Source organism: Choloepus didactylus, chromosome 10 (genome assembly GCF_015220235.1).
Source record: "Choloepus didactylus isolate mChoDid1 chromosome 10, mChoDid1.pri, whole genome shotgun sequence".
In the NCBI taxonomy this organism is placed as follows: Eukaryota; Metazoa; Chordata; class Mammalia; order Pilosa; family Megalonychidae; genus Choloepus; species Choloepus didactylus.
The window spans coordinates 105,791,040-105,809,480 of record NC_051316.1 but is presented as its reverse complement, the minus strand read 5'-3'; the positions used below and the strand labels follow the sequence as shown (position 1 = coordinate 105,809,480).

The 18,441-nt window shown below is 43.2% G+C and overlaps 1 protein-coding gene across 3 annotated transcripts in view; it reads right to left on the bottom strand.

The window, feature by feature from the left end:
* ASTN2 (astrotactin 2) overlaps positions 1–18,441 on the bottom strand; it is a 926,574-nt gene that overhangs the window by 791,188 nt on the left and 116,945 nt on the right. For all 3 annotated transcript variants that reach the window (XM_037797191.1, XM_037797194.1, XM_037797193.1), the window contains exon 2: positions 17,349–17,536. In XM_037797191.1, coding sequence (XP_037653119.1) covers positions 17,349–17,536 — 188 coding nt within the window. The remainder of the gene's footprint in view (positions 1–17,348; positions 17,537–18,441) is intronic.

Below are 18,441 nucleotides of genomic sequence, written 5' to 3'. Positions count from 1 at the left end.
AAGAGAGCTGAGGCTGTCTGTGGGTCAGGCCCTGGGAGGATCCTTCTCATAAATTATTTCTAATTGCATAGAAGGAAACTAAGGTTTGGAGCATCTGAGTGATTTTTTCCCCACGGTCACTAGTTAATAATTAAGGCGCATGGAGTTAAATCCTGGTCTGTCAAGCCAGTGTTTTCCCACCTTATCCTCTGTCCCAATAAGTTTTCACTAATTTGCCACATATTAGGCCACTAGTTCCACATACATCATCTGCTTGAATCCTCCTGTCCGTTTGGTAGTGCTTTACCTATTTTACAGAAGAGGAAACCAAGGCTCAGATAAGTTAATTATCTTGCCCAAGGTCACCTGTAGAGGTGCTAGGAAATTTGGGATTGAAATTCAAACTGGTCTGTCTCATCCCCAATGCTGTGTGAGTCTGAAGAAGTGAATTCTCTTCTCTTGACATTGGTTTTCCTCTTTTTCAAAATGAAGATCTTGTAAGCAGAGATCTTGAAGATCCCTTTTACCTCTAACATGCCATGATTTTATGAGCTTCTCTGACATAAGGTCTTCCCTATCTGCCACCTCAGGTCATTCCTACGCTTTCAATTATCCCCAGGGAATGCTGAGATGTCTGCAGTAAGGAGTATGGCTTTACCATCGAGTGGCTGTGTGATGTTGGAATGCTGAACCTCTCTAAGCTTTAGCCTCCTCTCTCTAAAACAGGCTCAACAACAAAAACAACAACAATAATGATGAGGAGGAGGATGATGGTAACTACAACATCAATGTCTAAATAGACAAGGGTGACTTTGAGAATAAAATGTAATAGTAGATGTATGACTATTGTCTTGAAACTGCCAAGCACTGTACAATATTAGCTAGAGTTATTATTATGGTTGCTCAGAAGGAATGCCCTCTTTGAGGGTAACTTCTATGTCATCAAATGGAGTTGATTCATGAAAGCATAAATGGTCCTCATTGGCCCACATATGAGAATCCCCAAGTTTTACAAGAGCCCATTTTTGAAACCCCTCACTTGGCTTTTAATAGATATTTTCAAATGAATACTTGCAGCATTTTATTGGGAAGGTGAGGAAACACTGCAACAGCCCATCAGTTAAAGGCACAGATCTTAGACTTACAAGCCCTGAGTTCAAGTCCGAGCTCTGTCAGGTCCAGCAAAAGACTTTTTCCCTCTGACCCTCCATTTCCTCACAAGAATAGGAGGTTAACAGCCTCCTCAGTGAGCTGTTTTGGAGATTTAATGAGGTAACGGTGTGTAAAGAATTTAGCACTGTCCCTAGCATATAGAAAGATTCAATAGACTACACTATTACTAATACCAAAATTTTACCAACACACAACCAAACTCTAGCTGCAGAAAGGATGGGGCCATGTCCATAGGTGCAGCAAAGTGGAGCAGGAGGGTTCAGGTGTCCCTTTTCAATGTCCATTTCCTCTGAGCCACTGCTCTAATATATGCCCTTTCACATAGTGTTCAAGGGCAAAAAATGCATTTGCTTTAAATCCATCTGCTTTTTGTAACTTCCAGATACAGAAATTTGCAAGAGCAGCAGTTCTTTGCTGTTCCTAATTAATTCCTAAACAAAGACCACTCTGGCAGTAGCCCAGTTTATGAAGCCAGTTGACCTCCTGATGCAGATAGATGTTGTGGTTGCTTCACAACCTCATTTTTCACTTTGCACCCCTCGGTGAGGCCAGCCATGCCGTCACTTTCCGGGGAGCAGGAGATGGTCCCTGGGAGGCTCTGAGACCCCAGCTGTCACCTCCCCTGGCTGCAGGCCTTCCTCCACACAAGTGCACCCCCGTGGCAGCCTGGGTGGACCAGGCCAGAATAACATGGGCTTGGTCTTTGGTTGATCTGAAAGATTCCCAGGCTGAGGATTCTAACCTGTAGGGGGTTTGGGAAGCCACAGGTAATAACCACAGTTGCCAAGAACTGAGCATCTATTACATGCCACGTATTATCCTGGGCCTTCTGCCTGGAGTTATCTCATTTCATTCAATACAGACTTTTAAGGTACGAGGTACTGTCCCCAGTTTAAAGTTGAGGAGATAGGTTATAAGAGATATCAAGAGAATTGTCCAAGGTTCCATAGCTCTAGAGCTGCCTTTTATGGGGTACGTTCCCAGGCTCTTCACTCATGTTACATCTCTGAGGTCTCACTCCACCACTGTGGGGCTCTGACAGGTCAGAGAACTGTTTTCCAATCATACAGGTAGGTAGTAAGTGGAGGAAGAGAGACTTAACAAAGTATCGGCCCCTATCCTCTAGGTTACCTGATTTCCTATCCATAGGGGTCTTAATCAATATGCTAGTGAGAAGAACTTGGGCTCCAGAAACTCAGGACTCAGGTTTTGGGCAGCTGTGTGAATTTGGGCAATCTCGGTTTCCTTGCCCATAAAATGGGAATATTTTTACATACCTTATCTGTGAATAAGCATTAAAAGGCAGGGATTTTATGAAATTTAATGACTTCATATGCAAGAAGGACCATGCTGGCATAAATAGCACTCCAAGAAAAATGGTGCTCTAACTAAATAGAGGCTCATATCAGTTCCTTTTCCTGCAACCTCAATACTACTGGATTAGGAAAAGACTATAAAATATAACGCAACAAGATTATCAAACCTTCTATTTCCCCATCCGTTCATCTAACAGTTGATTTGAGCTGCTATTACATGCCAGCAGTTCCTATCTTGTCTAAAAACCTCTCTGGTCTCTCTCACCTTTCTTTCCTTTCCACCTTGTTCTTTTCCTGCTTTGCTGTCACTTTCTCTTTCCACTTCTTGTCACTCCTTTTCCCCTTATCCCAGGAGCAAAAGGGGACAAGCCTAGAAGGAAGAGATGTATTCTCAGCTGTTGGGGTTGGGGAGGTTCTGATGACAATTCCCTGTCCTTCTGAGTCTCAGAAGCAAGAGCAGTCTCAGAACCAAGAGCACCCTGGACCTTAAGCTACCCATCTACAGGACTTTAAGGAAGTGTCCACCGATGGCCCCATCTACCCAGTTAGGCAGGGATTCCAAGCGCATGGCTTCTCATCTGCCACTAACAAGAACATCTAATTAATATATTGTCAGGAGGTTTTAATGAGATATTAAATGGGATCATTCTATTAATTTTAGTGGGTCAAGGGTGTTTGGGCTTTAAGGACAGCAACAATTAACTGCAAACTTGCTATTTATCAGACACCAGGCTTAGTGCTTAATACAGATGCTTTCATTCCTCACCAAGATTTTAGCAAGGAGGTATTATTGGTATCCCTGTTTTGCATTTGAGGAAACCAAGATTCAGAGAGGGCAAGTAGCTAGCTCAAGATCACAAAGTCAGCAAAAGGCTGACACCTCCAGGTCCAGAGGACTCTTGTTTCTTCCTTCAGCCATGCTGCCACTATCCCTGCAAAGGCCCAGACCTGCCCTGCAGGCAAGCCTCACTCACCTGAGATCGCCTGCAATGGGGGGGGGGGGGGGTGTGAGGAGGCGGGGAAGCTGTCCACACCTCCCCCTAGACAGCCTCAGTGGCTCTGAGCACCATCAGAACAAAGCCTCTGGCACAGCCACCACCATATTTCACTCCCTATTAAGAAGGGCCGAGACAGGGCAGGCCTCTAGACGCTTCATTAGGGGAACATTAGGACACATAAGGACTGTGATAAAATAGGAACAGAAGAGGGTGTCCATGGGGAAAGCCGAGAGCCGCTCTTGCTTGTGCCCCAGCAGAAATTTTAAAAAGGGAGAGCTGGGGTAACAGAAGGTCAGAGACAGAGGCAGATGTGACAGGGCTAGTGGGCAAGCGTAAGAGCTTTGCAGCCAGTGAGCCAAATGCAGGGTCTGGATCCCAGCTCAGCCTCTCACCAGCTATGATCTTGGGCAAGGTCATTTAACTCTGTGAACCTCAATGTTTCAATCTGTAAAATGGAAATAGCAGGGTCTGTCCAGAAGGGATTTGTGAGAATTAAGTGCAATCAATCATGTATATAAGGAATCAGTAATGCAAAAACAGTAATTTTTAAAATTAGCAACTGAAACTGTCTTTCCCACTGTCAGGCTCAATGAGCTGAAGGGTACTGATTCTCCACCTTTAGAGAATGGAAAAGTTAGCAGCAGAGCTTGTCAAAATGCAGATTCCCCAGAGCCCCACACTTGAAGCTCAGAGCCCAGGTACCTGGGAAGGGGCCCAGGAGTGCTTTTTAAACAAACACTTGCTCCACATCTTGCAAAACATCGACAGTGAACTTACTACTTAATAATACTGGACAATTTTTAAAAATTTCTAATGCATAGTGATAATGCAAGGGCTTTAGAATCAAGACAATTGATTTTAGCTCGGCCAAAACATTTAATGGCTTGGACGTCCATCTCCTCCCGGGTAAAATGGACACAACTACCCTACAGGATTGTTTTAAGAATTAAGTAAAACAATTCAGGTAGAACACTCAGCATGTTCTCTGGCATATAGTAAATTTTAAGTATCATCCCTACGATAGATTCATTTTCACCTAGCTCTTGAAAGGAACTTCTTATAACCCCAGAACTAAGGATACACAGGGGTGAAAACAGGGGCACAAATTATTTTACCTGAATTCCAACTTCAATTGTGTTCAATCAAGCAATTTACAGGGGGAAAAATAATTAGTGGTTTTAAATGCTTTGATACAAGCAGACGCTGCAATCATGGTAAATCAGCTCCGACATATGCCGAGCTCCTCCAAGTGACAGATGACAAACAAAAGCAGGACAAGATCCTCCATCACAGGCAGAACCACTGAATTAATGGAAGAACTATTGCTTCGGAAATCCACTCCAGTCCTATTGAGGGGAACGTTCCAATTTATCAAAGCCAAATGAACATTAATTGCAGCAGTCTGGTAAGTTTTCCAGCCGCTATGACCTTCATTGAATTTTAATCCAAAACAGATAAGATTTCCTTCCACACAAGAGGAAACAACACAATTAGCTCAAAATGACAGCTAGATTATGAAGCAGGAACACACAAACAGCACACACACATTCACACTCATGCACACCCCCAGAGAAAATACTGATCCTACTTGACTTAAGATTCAGTGCAGAAGAGGTAGGCAGAGAAAAGGCAAATAAATACAATAACACATCTGCATATCCCCCCATCTTCCTCCTTCATTCAGGAGAGAAATTTTGGAGGCAGAAGCCAAGATGGAGAAGGTGGCAGGCAGTAATGGAGACAGAATCTCTGTTAACAGCTGTAATTAATGTTATGTCTCTTTGGGGAGAGATTAGGAAAAAACAGAAAGAGAAGGAAGAAAAAACAAGGATTATTTTGCTATTAAAGACGCCCTTGAGCTGGGGAACATTAGCAGAAGAAGTTTGAATTGGGTAATTGTTTGACTGTATTGGTGGATTTGCAGACAGGATGATTACCACAATGAAGTGAAATATAGTTGTGCTGAGCCTCTACTGTCGACAATTCCTGCAGCATGGAGCAAGAGGCTTTTTGCTGAGTGCACACCACAGCTGGAGGAGAAATGAACAGTGTGATATCGTGGGACACACACACACACACACACACACACACACACACACACACAGCTGGGTGAGACCAGCTTTGTTACTGACCTGCTACAAAACCTTGGTCAAATCACTCTGAGCTCTAGATAGTTTGCTTTCATTTTTAAATTTGTTTTCACTCTAAAATGGACTAATTGGTTGTTAAGTTTTTTTTTTTTAAGAATTACTAGAAATCTCTGCTTCCATCACTTCTAAACATTCCCAGGAAGAAATGGCTGTTTTCTTCCACGGGCTTAGAGCTGCCTTAACGACACACAGACTCCAAGTGATTGATTGATGATGGAGATGGGCTTCTAAAAGGTATTTGCCCCTGGAAGGCAGGGAATATTATAAAGTTGAGAAATCACTGGAATCAGAAACTTAAGTTTATTCTGGGCTCTGAAACTGGCTGTGGGATCTTAGGAGAGAGTCGTCTCAGCTTTCGGGGACTCAGTTTCATTATGTGAAGTAGGAACAATAACAGCAGAAATATCAGTGACATTAATGATCCAACAGTTACACAGAGTTTACAGATGCACTTCGTTGTAATTCCATGCTGGAAGCACCCTGTTTTCACCATTTTACAGTGGAGGATACTGAGGCACAGAGAGGTTAAGTTACCTAACCCATGTCACACTGCAAGTTAAGTGGTGGGTCCAGGATTCCAACCCAGGTAGTCTGGTTCCAGAGGTGATATTTTTTAACCCTTTTATTGTGAAATAATTATAGACTTACAGGAAGTTTCAAAGATAGTCTAGAGAGTTCCCAGATATGATTCTCGCAGCTTCCCCGAACGTGAACATCTTACATAACCACAGCAAAATGGGCAAAACCAGGAAAGTGACATTGATACAATCCTGTTAACTACTCATTATTCAAATTTCACCGGTTTTTCCTCTCTTGTCCTTTTTCTATGCCCAGCTCAAACCTAGGATCCACATGGCATTTAGTGGTCATGTCTCCCTAGCCTCCTCCAATCTGGAACAGTCTTTTATGACTCTTACAGAAGTTTTGAAGAGTGCTGGTCCTTGATTATGTGGAAAGCCCCTCACTCTGGGCTTGTCTGATGCTCTCTCATGATTGGAATGAGGTTATGCACCCCGACAGTGACGCACCATCTCAGGGGACTCTCGATGATGATGTGTCTTATGACTAGTGATGTTAACCTCAATCACTGGCTAAGGTGGGGCGGTGGGTTGAAATGCAGCCCCCAGAAAGACATGCCCACATTGCAATCCCCAGAACCTGCAAATACAACCTTATTTGCAAAACAACAGTCTTTGCAGATGTGATTAAGCTAAGGATTTTAAGAAGAGGAGATCACCCTGGATTATCCGCTGGATCCTACATACAGTGACAAGTGGCCTTATAAGAGACACACAGAGGCCAAGACAGAGAGGAAAATCAATGTGAAGACTGAGACAGGGACTAGAGTGATGTGGCCACAAGGAACGCCAGGAGCCACCAGAGGCTGGAAGGGGCAGGGAATGGGCTCTCTCTAAGCCCCCAGAGAGAGTGGGGTCCAGCGACTCCTGGTCCCCAGAACTGCAAGAGTATCAATTCCTGTTGTTTTAAGCCTCCGTGTTTGTGCTAATTTGTTACAGTAGCCCTAGGAAACTAAGAAAAGAGGTATCTGCCAGACTCCTCCACTCTATAGATACACTTCTCCTTTTGTACTTAATGAAAGCTAGCAGGGAGGATACTTTGAAACTCTGCAAATCTCCTGTTTCTCCTCAAAGTCTCACCCACTGTGGATCTTGTCTGGAGTACTTATCGCTGTGGTGATTCCCTAATGGTGATTTTCTAGTTTCCTTTTTCCTTCTACATTGATTATTGGAATTCTACTTTAAGAAAGAACTCTTGTTTCTACCCACTTATCTATTTAGTCAATTATTTATATCAGTATTTTAGAGTCAATATTCCTAATAACTTCTGGCCAGCAAAGATCAAAAGATGTTTGTGCAGGCAAAGCACAAGAACAGACGAGGATGGAATTTTCTTAAAAGCAAAAGGACAGGAAAGGAACCTTCACTGAGCAGGGTGCTAAGACATTTCACGTGCCTTTAATCATTTATTTTTCACCTCAGCCCCATCAATTCAGTATCAATAGCCTCATTTAAAATTCAGGAGACAGTGAAGATCAGAGAGTTTGAGTTATGTGCCTAAAGACAAACAGCAATAAGAGGAAGAGTCATGGCTTGAATTTCCCTCTGTCTGTCCCCAAACCATATTATTTTCACCAAACCAAGCTGCCTTCTGAGCATCAGGGAGAAGGGAAAAGGGGGGATTAATTGAAGGAGATGGTGGAAGTTCAAATATGTCCCAAACTAAGCTCACTGCCAATCTTTACTGTGGACTGACCCAGGGCATATGATAAAGGGAATAAACAGCATGAATCCAGAACATCACACACACACCACTACATTTGGTGGTGTTGTTAGAATAACATACAAAGTCCCCAGGTTCTTGAAGGAAAATAAAATATGGAACAAGAGGCTGCAGTGGAGCAAGCGGGGAATGGCCACTGAGGGCAAGTTCCCTTGACTCTCCTGCCAAACTGCCTGGCCTCTCCCCTTTTGCCACATGGAAGGCTCTGGATCTCCCTTCTTCCTTCCCTTCTGCAGGGCTGGGTGCTGCAGCACAGGCCAAGATCCTTTCCCAGTCTCTTTCCAGATCCCCTTAGCTGCCCACTCCCCATGCCCCTGGACTTGGCCTCTGCTGGTTGCTGCTTCTGTCTTCCCTAATTCCTGCTCCAGCCTCCTCCTTGGCCCATTCACCACTCTTTCTTGGACTGGATTATATCTGACTGTCCATCTTAGTCTGCTCCATTTCTCTCTTTTCCTGTTAACACCTCTGCCTGTGTGTTGCTTCCTCCATGTTTTTTTTTTTTTTATTATTCTGTTTCCTCTCTCTGACTCCGCTTCTATTGCTAAATCCTTTTCTGTCTGTTCCTGCCCATATCCCTTTATTTTTCCACATCTATCTCACTGTCCTTGGCTCCCCTTTTTCTTGGCTTCTCTTCATTTCTCTCCATCTCTGGTGATTTCTATACACATAGACTTGAATAGTTGCTCGATAAATATTGGCCCATGTCTATTTTTCCTGTCCATATGTCTGCCTCCTTCTGTCTCCCATCACGCAGATTTATTGTTTCCTAAACACGCTCCTATCCTACACTTCTGCCTCAGCCAGAAGGTTCAAAGGAACTGCCTTCAGGTCTCCCCCAAATTGCCTCCGTCCACCTCCAGGATACTTGGTCACCCCACTCTGGCTCAATCCTTTATATGGTTGGGTTTGATCACTGACCCGGGCTAGCAGGGTCCAGATGGAGACCATGAGGAGAAGGTAGTCCAGAACTAGAACTGAAGAGCATTCAGCCCCAGGGAATCAGAAACCCTGGTTTCTATGGCATTGTCTTGTTGTTTGTTCCTGGCAAGCCAAATCTACTTTCTGAGCCTCATTTTCCCCATCTGTAAAACGAGGATCAGGTACAGTCTATTAGTTTTGCAACTGTTCATAGCCCCACTCTCTGTAAAGGACCACATACCCTGCCATTAGCTTTAGGCTCGGCCATATGGTGTGATTTGGCTGATGGAATGTGAGAGAAGCCATGTCTGAGCATCAGCTTTAAAAGGCATCCTGGATTTCTGCCAGCGCTCTTGCTCTGCTTCCACCATGAAAACTGCACCTCCCAGACTGAGGCTGCCCCTTCAGCCAAACACTTCCAAAATGAAAAACATGCAGAGCTGAGCCATGGCAACTGCAGTTGCTGACATATAATGTGCATGAAAAATAAAGCATTGTTTGGCCAGTCACTGAGATTTGCGGTGGTTTGTGTAGAATAAACAAGCAAATGCTGACTAATCTAGAAGAGCTGGATTCTGTGAGGTCTAAGGTGCTGCCAGCTCTAACATTCCGACCATATTTTATAGCTCTATTGCTTTTAGAAAAACTTAGCCAAATGCTTTCAAGTGCATTATCTCGGTTCGATGTTACAATTTTAATTTTATTTCTACTTTGCAAATGACCAAATGAGACATTTCGAGAGGTGAAATATCTTGTCCAAACCTTTACAGCTGCATGTGGTAGTCTTAGCCAGACACCCAGCCTCCTAACTCCAAACACTACACTCTCTCTACTTTCCTATGCTATGTCACTAAACGTTGTGGGAGAGAAGCCGTGTCCTCTATAGGCACAAGTCATGGCTTATTCTCCTGATTTGCCCGTCAGCCTGGCTAGGGACCCTGTAGGCTTTTAGTGAATCCTTGTTGTTGAGACAAGTCAAGGCCAAGTCACAAAATTCATGCACATTCTGAAAAAAAAAAGTAAATGAGATTTATGGAGTATAAATGTGTTTGGGATGTTCACATCACCAGACTTCATCATGTCTCTTAGCTGCCATAAGCTGCTTGGTCTTAATTTAGGGGATGTGACCTGCCCAAGGTCATGGAGCACACCAGTGGTAGTGCTGGGACAGCTGGGCCCCAGGCCATAGGTCTTGGTGCTATGTGTATCACATGGTTTCTCTACCACTGTATTTCTGCCACCTTCCTTTTAAGATTAATCCCTCTTGGTCAGGTCTGTCCTTCCACTACTATGCCTTCTCTCTGAAAGGTCTTCGGGATTTGCAGCCTATAATTTCTTGGCTTCTCCTTGCCCTGGTTGCCTCCTGCGTGCCCTTCAATAATATTACTCATAAATAACATGGTGATATAACTTATACACTGCAGAGTCACACACTGGCAAAGCACTGACTGCGTATCAGGCACTAGCTTATGTGTTTTATGGGCATCATCTTGGGCAGTCCTCACAGCTACCCTCTGAAGTAGGCACTTCCATCATCATCCCACTGCAGACGGAGAAATGGAAGCAGAGAGAGAAAATGCCTCTGATTTCACAGTTATGAAGTCAGAATGTGGACCCCCGGACAGCAAGTCCAATATTTCTTGCAAGTTAGTAAATTCTCTGCGCATAGCTTTTTCAACAGTATAACAGTAATAATAATAACAATAATAATTAAGGTGGATTTATTGTAAGAATTAAATGAGTTAAATGTGTCAAGTGCTTAAAATGTACTAAGCACTGTAACAGAGTTCCTCATTATTATTTAAATAATCATCACTGTCTCGATTATTTTCTTATAACTTTTTCTATTTACTTATCATTTCTCTTAATATGTAACCTTCAGAAGTACACACAGTATTTCTGGTCTCATCTAGAACCTCTATTAGTCAGAAAACCAGTCTTTCTGTTAATGCAACTTTAAATGTAGGACCATTGTTACCAGTCAAATCCCATAGGTGGCTTGTTCTGAACTTCTAGTTGCTTTTTAAAAAGCTGTTGTGTTATTTTTTCTTTTTGTCTAGCAGCTAGAATGTTATTGTTAGGTTTAGTAGGAAGGTAAACCTTTGCATGGTTGAATGACTGAATCAATTAATGAAGGAATGAGTGAAATGCTGGGAATAAATAAATGTAATGTTTGAGGAAATGATCTAAAGCCACTTTCACAGAAAACTTTAGAAAGCATTACCCCAATTTCATGCAGATTCTTTAAACAAAGCTACTGATAAAGAATGGTAACACCAGTATCATACACTTAGGTGGCATTTCATAATCCTCAAAGTACTTTTCTCTATATTATTATATCATAGAATTATAGATTTTCTACACATTTGAAGGAACTACAATTGTCATCTAATTTAACTACTCACTTGATGAATTTCTTTCCAAATACCAATGAACAGGGCTTCCAGCCTTAGCTTCCAGGGACAAATTACTCATTATCTACTGTGTTAGTTCACTCTCCTTCCCTGCTGTCTTAGTTCACTCTACTTCTGGACAACTCAAACGGTTCGAAAGGTTTGTCCTTCCATGGATCAGAATTTTGGTCCCTTGTCATCATCCTTGTTGGGGTCCCTTGCAGTAAAGAATCTGGCCTTGCCCAAAAGAGAAGTCTGGCCTTTGCCCTCAGCTTTCGGGAGGTTAATCTACGTCATACATGATAGGTGTGTCTTGGTTTAGGGGCTGAACACACCAGACATTGGAGTGAGGATGAGGAGGGCCATGCCTGATAATCACAGCAGGGAAGCTGGCCATGCCAGAAAGACCAACCATGTGAGCTGGGGGGTGGGGGAACTGCAGGTTGCCTGATATCAGTTGACCCAGAGGCTGAGATCAACCACATGGGCAATTAATCAATCAATCATGTCTACCTAATGGAATCCCTATTAAAAAACTTTAAACACTGAGGCTTGGGTGAGGTTTCCTGTGCATATCGTCACACACAGATTCCAGAAGGGTAACACATCCCAACTCCACGGGGGGAGGACAAGAGAAGCTTTGTGTCTAGAACCCTCCCGGACATTGCCCTCTGTGTTTCTTCCTTTGGCTGATTTTAATCTGTATTCTTTCCTTATAATAAACAGTACCTGAGGATAAGAGCTTTCAGTGAGTTCTGTGAGCTCTTCTAGCAAATTATCAAACTGAGAATGTTTTTCTTTCCACAAAGTGAGAAAGTTTTGAGGATTGTTCTCTCTAAGTTTGTAGTTGGTCTTAAAGCTTTTACAGCCCCCAGGGAAAATCTGCAGCATTTTGTGTGAATGGCCCTTAAGAAAAAAATGTGTCCTCAAATGTCTTCTCTTCTACCATTTTAAGAAAATTTCCTCTTTCATCCCCTTTCTTAAAACATTTAATCACCAAAAAGACAAAAAGGGGAAGAAAAGGGGCCACATTGGAAGTTTCTATCCCATAACTTTGGTGGGAATCTCTAAAGACAAGATCCACCCATATTAATATGAAATGATAATTCTCACTGTTAAAAAAAAAACCAGGGTGTAGAGTTCTATGACTCTGAGCCACAAGCGATAACTATTTTTGTTGAAAGAAATTTTGATAAAGGCTAAAGTAAAACATATCTTGAAATATCAATATAACCACAGCAACCACAGAAACCCAAAACTTTTACACCCAACTGCAGAGAAGAAATAAGCAGCTCTGATCACATTTGCTAGGATTTCTTTGCATTTAACCTCACTGCTTTCTGAAACAAATAAGTTCTCCCCACTTTCTAAATAAAGAAACTGACGAGGCCTCTTTCTCTACTACTCAAATTTGCATATTTAGCTTCCATATTGAGCTAGCAGGCAGTGAGATGCCCAGGACAGCTTGTATTGCTGAACAATACAAAGAACATCTACACGATTCCGACCACAGGTTCTCTTCTGACTCTCTGTGCCCATAGCCAGGTCACGTAGCCCCTTTGATTTTCTTTTTATCTATCTATAAATTGCTGGCATAGCAAATCCTCTCTCACTAACTGATAATTTTCCAAGTTCTATCAAGTCTTTTGCACACCCCAAGTGAATACTCCATAAATAACAAGCATGATGGAACTGCCCTGTACAGCTAACTTTTAAATAATAGCCACTTCTTTTTGAGCACTTACTGAATGTTAGGTACCATGCCAGGCAGAATTGTACCCAGTTAGAACAGACACGAGTTGCAATTGCAGCATCAGCACTCATTGATAATGTGAACTTGAGCAAGTTACATAACTTCACCAACTTCCAGGTTCCGCATCTGAAAATCAAGGACAATGGCTGTACCTAGTGTCTTAGAACAATTCAATGGAATGATGCATGTGCCACACTTAGCACTGTGCCTGGCACACCACGAGTCCTCCATAAGCTCAGGGATTATTTTCATCGTGCAGGACACTTGCATGTGTGACCTTACTTGACACTTGGAAAAACTCTAAGATTTGAGGAATATTATTTCAGTTTTACAGATAATGAAGTTAATTTGGACAATGTCATAAAGCTAGCAAGTGAGGAATTGTTCGACCTTGTTGTTGACTTCCAAGTTATAAACGCCCTTAATATACACATGGATTCCATTTAAGGGTGTGAGTCTTTGTAAGAATCCACTCATAAAATCATATGACTTAAGCTAAACTGATGCACAGAGAAGAAAAGTGGTGTCTACCAAGTAGATGAAGTACAGAGTCCCTGGAATCAGCCTATATAGAATGAGATACAGTTTTACCATTTAACCTTTGAATGACCCAGGTCACATCAACAGCTATTTATTTTATCAACATCTCAATTCCTTTATCTATGAAATGAACACAATAATAATATTCACTGAAAGATAAGTTGTGAGGATTAAATATGATAATATACATAAAAATATAGAATAGTGCCTGGCATAGAATAAATACTCAATTAAGGTTAGGCATTATATCTCTAGATTAAACATAAGAATACACCAGAAATAAGACTAAGCCCATGTCTTCCTCCTCCTAGATGGCAGTCCTTTAAGGTGCAGGGGTAATATTAAGAACCCCTATTACAGTGTTCACATGATGCACCAGGATGGATATTAGGTACTATTTATATTCTGCCTCTACTCTTCTCAACAATCCTGTACAATTGGTATAATTAGTTTCCTTCCACAGGTAAGGAAGCTGAGCTTCAGAGTGGTGAAGGGATTTGCCCAGGACAAAACCATCAGGAAGTAGGAGGCAAGAGAGCCTGAATTCAGAGCCAGGTCTGTTGTCACAAACCTCTGCTCTTGTCACTGCATCATTTCACCTTTGCAGTGAGAGGGCTTGGAGTAGCTGAAACTGAGGTAGGGGCTACTCCACTCTCTTTTTCTGGCCTAGGGTTCACCGATTACCTCCCTGATGCATCAGCCTTTCAGATATTAATAGTCAGATGATGCCACCATCTGGGACAGTGTAGCTGCCCACCCCAGGATTTAACAAGCCCCCAGTAGCATACTGTTTCCACTCCCATAGGCAGGGACTGTGGCAGGTTCCAGGGCCTGAGCAAGGAGCTGGTTTCACTGCTTGGACAGGCAGGAGATTTGTGCTGCAAAAAGGGAATAAAGGATTATCGACCTTGGTTCCAGATTTCTTTGAGATTTGAGTCTTCGCCAAAGATGAAAAAAAATGGGGAATTTGGCAGCATCAGAGCCATGATGTCTTGAGCAACCATGTGACCTATGTTTGGAGTCTTGAAGAAAGCCAGAACTGTCTTACTATTAGCCTTGGAGTCTGGGGCAAGTCAGGTAAACTCCCTGAGTCTCAGATGTCTCACCTATGAAATGGAGAGACAGCTCGCAGCCACCTTCAATACCATCTTGAATGGTTGCTCTAGGGAAAAAAAGCAACCACTCTAGTTCTTGCTCAATTGTCTGTGGACAGAATGTCAAGTATAGGGTGAGAAGCCTGGCCTCTAGGCCAAGCTCAGTTGACTGGCTCTGAGATCCTGGTTAAGTCCTAGCCTGTTTTCAGACCTCAGTTTATCAATCTATGAAATAAAAGGGTGTAATAAATCAGTGCATCTCAAATTTTTCAAATGAGGTGCCCCTAATAATAAAAACTAATAATATTATATGCACCATTGCAATATTACATATTGAGCTCCTATGATCTACATCCTTGGTATACCTACCAGATACATTCAGTACAATTTCCATTTAACAGGTGACAAAAACAAGGCAGAGAGAGGTTAAGTGCTTTGCCCAAGATCACCCAGAGGCTTAAGAGGCAGAGTGGGGCTTCATACCCAGGCATTCGGGCTCCAGGGTATTCACTCAGGACCTCCATGTCCTCCTGCCTCTGACAGAGGACGGTGTTCTTAGAGGCATGTCCCACCTCCGAGAGACTGGGCTTCTATCAACAGACACCTTGGTGGCCAGGGTCCCAGACATCACTCTGTCCCCTTGAGGGTAAGGGCTCTGGAACCCTGACGGTGGGCAGAACTGGTGGAACCAAAAGGTGATAGAGTCTTGGGCCACTTTAGCAGATGAGCAACAAGTTTCTGGAGTGTGCCAAGCTCTACCCAGCCAACTGTGCCAGTCAAATCTGAATTACAGGGAATTTCAGGGACAGCCAGGTCTTAGCGAACTCTTCTTTCCAAACTGAGCTCACTGAGCAGAAGGGAAAGGTGAGGAACGTCTACAGTCCTGGGGAGAAAGTCCAATACATAGAACTACCACTGGGCCTGGAGGCAGAGAAGGCCCATTCAAGACTCATTTATAATTGAGATAACACTATTTAGATCACTGGGTTATATGGAAGATATATGCAAATAAATGCTGTGCCTGGAACAACAAACATGCTTAATAAATATCTGTCAAAACGGCATCTCACTACCAAATTTTAGAAGAAGAAGAGCAGCCAAGACACCTTGACTTTTCTTAACATCAGGCGTGCCAAGGTCCTCTTGAGGGACTCAGCCATAACACCAAGATGGTGCTTATCAACTTGCACTCAAAAGTTAGCATGCAGGCACCCATTTGGCTTAATGTGTGGCTGCATCATTCGCTAAATATATACATGGAAAAAGTGTATCACACTCATTCCATGAATAACACAAAGGCCTTGATTTGTTCCTCCACGTGATGAGCATGCGTTAGGTCCAAAATTAACGTTGCTGTCGGGCTGGAGTATGTGTGCGTTTTTCCAAAAAGAGAAAACTTCCAAGCTCTTACTCAGCCCTAATCAGAATGTCTAATGCCGAGTGTTAGTTGAAGACGAACAAGAACAGAGACTAAAACAAAGATTTTCTCCATAAATATTGCTGACTGTTGAAAGGAAGGAAAAAATGAAGGTGTCGGGAGGTAACCCCACTTTGCTGAGTGGCCTTTCACCCATCATTTCACCCACCTAAGCTGTACTTTCTACACACCTAGGTTGGAGATAAGAGTCCCTACTCTTGTGTATCTGCCGTGACTGTGCTGAAAAGGAGAAAATAATGTAAGAGTGGCTTTGAGGAGTGAAAAGTATTCAGGACACCTATTACCATGTCTCTTGCTGAACTGAATAGTCCCTGTACTTTCTGCACACTGAATTTGTTTTCTTCTATCTACCATGCAAAGCCATTAATTACAGCTTTTAGAGAAACCATTACTATGAGCCTAGATACATTTTGGACTGTCACCAGAATGATTTCAGCCCTAGCAGCCTTCTCTGAGGAGGCAGCAGACTCAGAGTTCTAAAGCTTGAAGGCCACTTCACCTCTCTGTGCTCACATCTCTAACACGGAGGTGAAATGTCCAGGTACACGCAAACTTGGCCAAGTGTAATGAGATAACATCCAAAAGGAGCCCAGCATGGTGCTTGACAAATGGTAGATACTCAATAAATTCTTCCATTGAGAGAAAACAGGTTGCAGAGGACATAGTTCAGGCTTTGTAACCAGACACGCTTGGGTTTGAATACTCAAGAGCCCTCCATCTCTTACTAGCTATGACCTTGGGCAACTATCTTTGCCCCTCAGACTCAGTAGTCATGACTATAAAGTGAGAATAATGGAAGGTTTCCATGTGTGAATGCTCAGGCTATGCAGAGACCTATAGATAGTACCTATACTGCAAGAGTTATCGTGAGGGTTAAAGCAGCTAGCACATCAAAGGGCACATGGGAAAGGGCAGCCCGTTCCAATTTTGATTGTTCAGTCATTCTTGGAAAGGCCAGTTATATTTTGGAGCACTGAACCTCTGTCCCCCGCCAGGCAGGCCAAGCACGTGACCGATGTTAAGCAGCTATTCCCAGAGATGTCGGCCAAAAGGCCAAGGAGTTGGAGACCCTTTATTTTCTCCCTCTGAAGCACAATTAGTTTGTCACAGCTGACAGATGATGGATGGGTATGTATCAGTCCAAGTGACACCACTGAATCCATTTGACCTTCTTTTTATCATTCTAACCTCTCACACACAGCCAGTTCTTTCTCTCCATCTGCAGGAAATCCCCCACCTCCATCTCTCTGCCTCACCCCCAACCCCCGGTTTCCTATGATGTCCCACTCACTCACCATCACAGAAATGTGCAGGATGTGCATCTGCTCCTCTACAATCTCCGAGGGCTCCTGGAGTGTGGGGGCGGTGGCCCGGGCCAGCTGCCCAGAGCTGCTCATGGAGACGTGGAAGTACAAGGTGCCATTCTCCAGCCACTGCTGTCTCCAGTGCACCAGTGAGATGTCCGCCGCCGTGCCAGACATCTCTGCAAGACAAGACCCAAGGCACTGGGTGAGCTGCATGCCTGGCCTTGGTGCTCTGGGGAAGGAAGGAGCCCTGTTGTAATCAGGAGTACATAAGGCACCAATTCTGGGCCAGATGCCTTGCCTTCCATCAAATCTATGAACCAGGGATCATCACTTCCATTTTACAGACGGATCAACTACGGCCAAGAATCACCCCAAGTATCAGAGCTGGTAAGCAGCAGAGCCCGGAATTTGAACTAACATCTATCTGGATCTGGTGCCAAATGGTTGTCTGCCCACCCCCCTTTTTTGGCATCATGCATTATAAGATAAACCATTCTACTCAAACAGTGGAAATAAATGAAGCAAGAGAGTGAAAGGGCTTACAGTCTTCTGAGGCCAAGGAACTAGAAGAAGAAGAAGGGAGGAAATTAGTAAGATGAATGGGAGCTCAGAGTTTGAATTCCTTAGAAAGTGAGATGGAAGTACTCACGGCAGAACTGCAGAATCTCAGAGTTGAAAAGGCTCAAGAGAGTACCCAACCCAGCCGAGGTACCTCATGTCATCCTGCACCACAAGGAAGCTTGGCAAGGAGGTTGTTCTGAACCCCCTCCGTCTGCTTCTATCAGAGCAGTCCATTTTTGTAGCTTATATACTGCACTACCAAGTAAGAGAGTGATAGCAAAAATGTTCCTGTAGCATAAAAATATTTGAAAAGCCACTTCACCACCACTTTGCCAGTGTTCTCATATGACCAACGTTTAGTTAGGACTTTAGGTTGCTTGGCCTGAGGTTCCTAACTCTTGCCTCTATGCTGTCTTTCTCTCTAAAGGCCTTAATATAACTATCATTTTAATCGTATTCACTATTATCACACCAGTATGGTCTCTTATGGGGTAAGAAGGGTTATAGCATAAGGTAACAA